This window comes from Notothenia coriiceps, unplaced genomic scaffold (genome assembly GCF_000735185.1).
Source record: "Notothenia coriiceps isolate Sejong01 unplaced genomic scaffold, NC01 NC01_scaffold00017411, whole genome shotgun sequence".
NCBI lineage: Eukaryota > Metazoa > Chordata > Actinopteri > Perciformes > Nototheniidae > Notothenia > Notothenia coriiceps.
In genome coordinates, this window is record NW_011350112.1 from 22932 (window position 1) to 26094 (window position 3163).

Consider the following 3163-nt stretch of genomic DNA (forward strand, 5'->3'; position numbering starts at 1 on the left):
CCCCCTGCCCCCGCCCCCCATTGTGTGTGTGTGTGTGTGGGGGGGTCGCAACTTCCAACCGGAGTCATTTGGGGGGGCTCTTGGGGAAAAAAGGTTGGGAACCACTGGGTTAATGTACTTCTTCCCCTCAGGTGCGTCTGATGTTGGTTCTGGCTCCAGTCATGTGCATCCTGTCGGGCATCGGTGTGTCCCAGGTGCTCACCACTTACATGAAGAATCTGGATGTCAGCCGGCCAGACAAGAAGAACAAGAAGCAGCAGGACCCCACCTACCCCATCAAAAACGAGGTAGGAGGCCTGAGTCCTCACGTCTTCAGATTCAAACTGGTTAGACAAACTCATTGTGATCCAGTGCCAGTGAGAGGCATGATATTAAAACAAGAATAATGAAAACAAATTTCACTATTCAGGCAGAAAGAAACTCCTGCCTGGTTTTAAGTATTTAAATAGGGTTGTGGATTCCACAAATATAAAATAGTTCCCCTCCCTTTTTTCTTTTTGTCATTTCAGTTCCCAGCGAGGAAAATACTGTAGCTAGTGAAATGTCTTTATTCTTATTATTCTTTCAAAGCTTAATCTCTATTTGCATCTGTGCAGAAACACCAGGTTTCTGAATTCCAATGTTGCGTTATATTTTGTATATGAATGTTATGAGTGAAGCTTTAAACTATTCCAAATGGCCTTATTCCATAGAAGAGTCTCATTGAGGGCATAGATCTCTTTTTTTAAGGCATCCTGGCCAAGGCAGGAAGCATCACACACACACAGCATTAAAGGAGTATTTTCAAAAATATTTTCTTGAGTAATACTGTTCTTTGACTGGGGTCGAGTCGTGTTTTTTAGGTGGTGGTATAAGCTCTTTTAATGCAATGGAAATATCTTGATGCAGATGCGTTCTTTCTGACTGGTCAAATGTAATCGCATTCAGAAAGCAATGTTTATTCAGAATAAAAGCACACTAATGGAGAAGAAGGTAACACCTGCTGACTTCCGGTTGCATATACTCCCAGGTTGCCAGTGGGATGATTCTGGTCATGGCCTTCTTCCTCATCACATACACCTTCCACTCCACCTGGGTGACCAGCGAGGCGTACTCCTCCCCCTCCATCGTGCTGTCGGCTCGTGGAGGCGACGGCAGCCGGATCATCTTCGACGACTTCAGAGAGGCCTACTACTGGCTGCGCCACAACACCCCTGAGGTCAGGAGAAACACTTTCAGAATGACAGACGCATCATTACAAGTTAGCAGCATCATAGCTGCTAGATTAAAGGCTCCCCACACAGTAAGCTGTTTTATTTTGTGTTTCCAGGATGCCAAAGTCATGTCATGGTGGGATTATGGTTACCAGATAACGGCCATGGCAAATCGAACCATTCTAGTGGACAACAACACGTGGAACAACACACACATCTCCAGAGTGGGACAGGTGAGCTGAGGAACCTCCAGGGTAATCACGTTTCAAAAAGAGCTGCTGTGGTAACTGTGTTCTCTTCTGCAGGCCATGGCCTCCACAGAGGAGCGAGCCTATGAGATCATGAGGGAGCTGGACGTCAGCTATGTGCTCGTCATTTTTGGAGGACTGACGGGCTATTCTTCAGATGGTACGTCCCAAATAACAGTAACCATGCACATATACAGACTATAGTTGGAGGCTTCAGAGTTGGCTCTAAAAGTCTGTTTTAGTAGTAAGCCTTGCTTTTTACCAATGAAAAAGAAAGTTTCAAGAACTCTCATAAACACACTGTGACACATCCTTTGCTTGTAAATGTTACTTTTAATTTATTTAAAATATCCACTGTAGTTAATGCCTTACCGCAACTTTATTGTGTGCCATCTTACTGAAGTCACTTTTAGAGTGGAGGCATTCGAAGTGACACTGCAGCATGCATCTTCTAAATGTTTGCTGTGAAACGACTTTCATTGCAAAACAACTGAAGTCCCACTGCACCTGCCACACAGTTTGGAAACCACTAGCTTTTTATGTTACAAATCATATAGCTGAAACTTTAATCAAAAGTGATTTACAATATGTGAATAGACAGGAAGATAGAAACTCAAAACAGTTTAAGCTAATCCATAAAGAGACCAGCCCCCCTCAGAGGTAATGGCTTTCTTTCATGTCTTGTTTTGTATTGCCAGGACATTATCCTCCCTAGGCTGGTGCTTTTGTTTTTAAGTGTGAATTGTTGTACTCTCATAGATGTAATGACTCTCAGCTACTAGGTCAGTCAGTGTAAAACAGAGGATACTGCCAGTTGGCACAGAAACAACTTCCACAACACTGACTCTGCTAAAGTATTCATTCCTCTCCTGGATTTTGCCTTACCTGGAAATATTTTTGCTCTAGTACTTGCATGGCTAGCTTCCTAAAAGTTAACTCGTTTTTTTACTGCTTGCTGAATAAGTTTGTGACGGAAAAGGAAGGCAAATAAATAAGAGCTTATATTTAAGAGGTTTTTTACCATCATTTCTGTAATGTGTCCATCTGTGTGCCTCAGACATCAATAAGTTCCTGTGGATGGTTCGTATCGGGGGAAGCACAGACACGGGCAAACACATCAAGGAGCACGACTACTACACCCCCACCGGAGAGTTCCGGGTGGACCGCGAGGGCTCCCCCGTCCTGCTCAACTGCCTCATGTACAAGATGTGCTACTACCGCTTCGGACAGGTCTACACAGAAGCCAGTGAGTATTGCTGTTGTCATGCATGTCCCGATGTTACCCTCTGTCAGGGGCAGAATGTGAATGTAGGCTTTTTTCTTTTAAATAACCATTAAGTTTAGGACGATAAATTATGCAGCTCCTTCATTTATAAGACAATGTTTTAATTATAATATATATATATATATATATATATATATATATATATATATATATATATAATAATAACCATCATCCACAACCACAAACACACCATGCTCACATCCATTTTCTAACCTCTCAAAACATGAAAAGGTAATTAGCATATCTATTAATTCACCAGTCAATACAAGGGTGTATTTATCTCACTAGTAACAGAGTTTAAAAATCTAATACCCATCGTGAATCCTTCCACACACTGATTCACATTGCAGACACATAAACATGACACACAGTCTTTCCGAGAAAAAATCGAATCTCTATTGACGATTGGGCTCTGTAAGCTAGTGTCAGCACAAACA

General features: G+C 42.3%; 1 protein-coding gene across 1 annotated transcript in view; it reads left to right on the top strand.

Moving 5' to 3' along the window:
- Nucleotides 1-2687, top strand: part of LOC104950383 (dolichyl-diphosphooligosaccharide--protein glycosyltransferase subunit STT3A-like) — a gene marked incomplete at its 3' end in the record, with an annotated part of 2956 nt that extends 269 nt beyond the window's left edge. The window contains exons 2-6 of the mRNA XM_010776901.1: nucleotides 117-287; nucleotides 1010-1198; nucleotides 1310-1426; nucleotides 1499-1601; nucleotides 2499-2687. Coding sequence (XP_010775203.1) covers nucleotides 117-287; nucleotides 1010-1198; nucleotides 1310-1426; nucleotides 1499-1601; nucleotides 2499-2687 — 769 coding nt within the window. The remainder of the gene's footprint in view (nucleotides 1-116; nucleotides 288-1009; nucleotides 1199-1309; nucleotides 1427-1498; nucleotides 1602-2498) is intronic.
- Nucleotides 2688-3163: the final 476 nt, after the last annotated feature.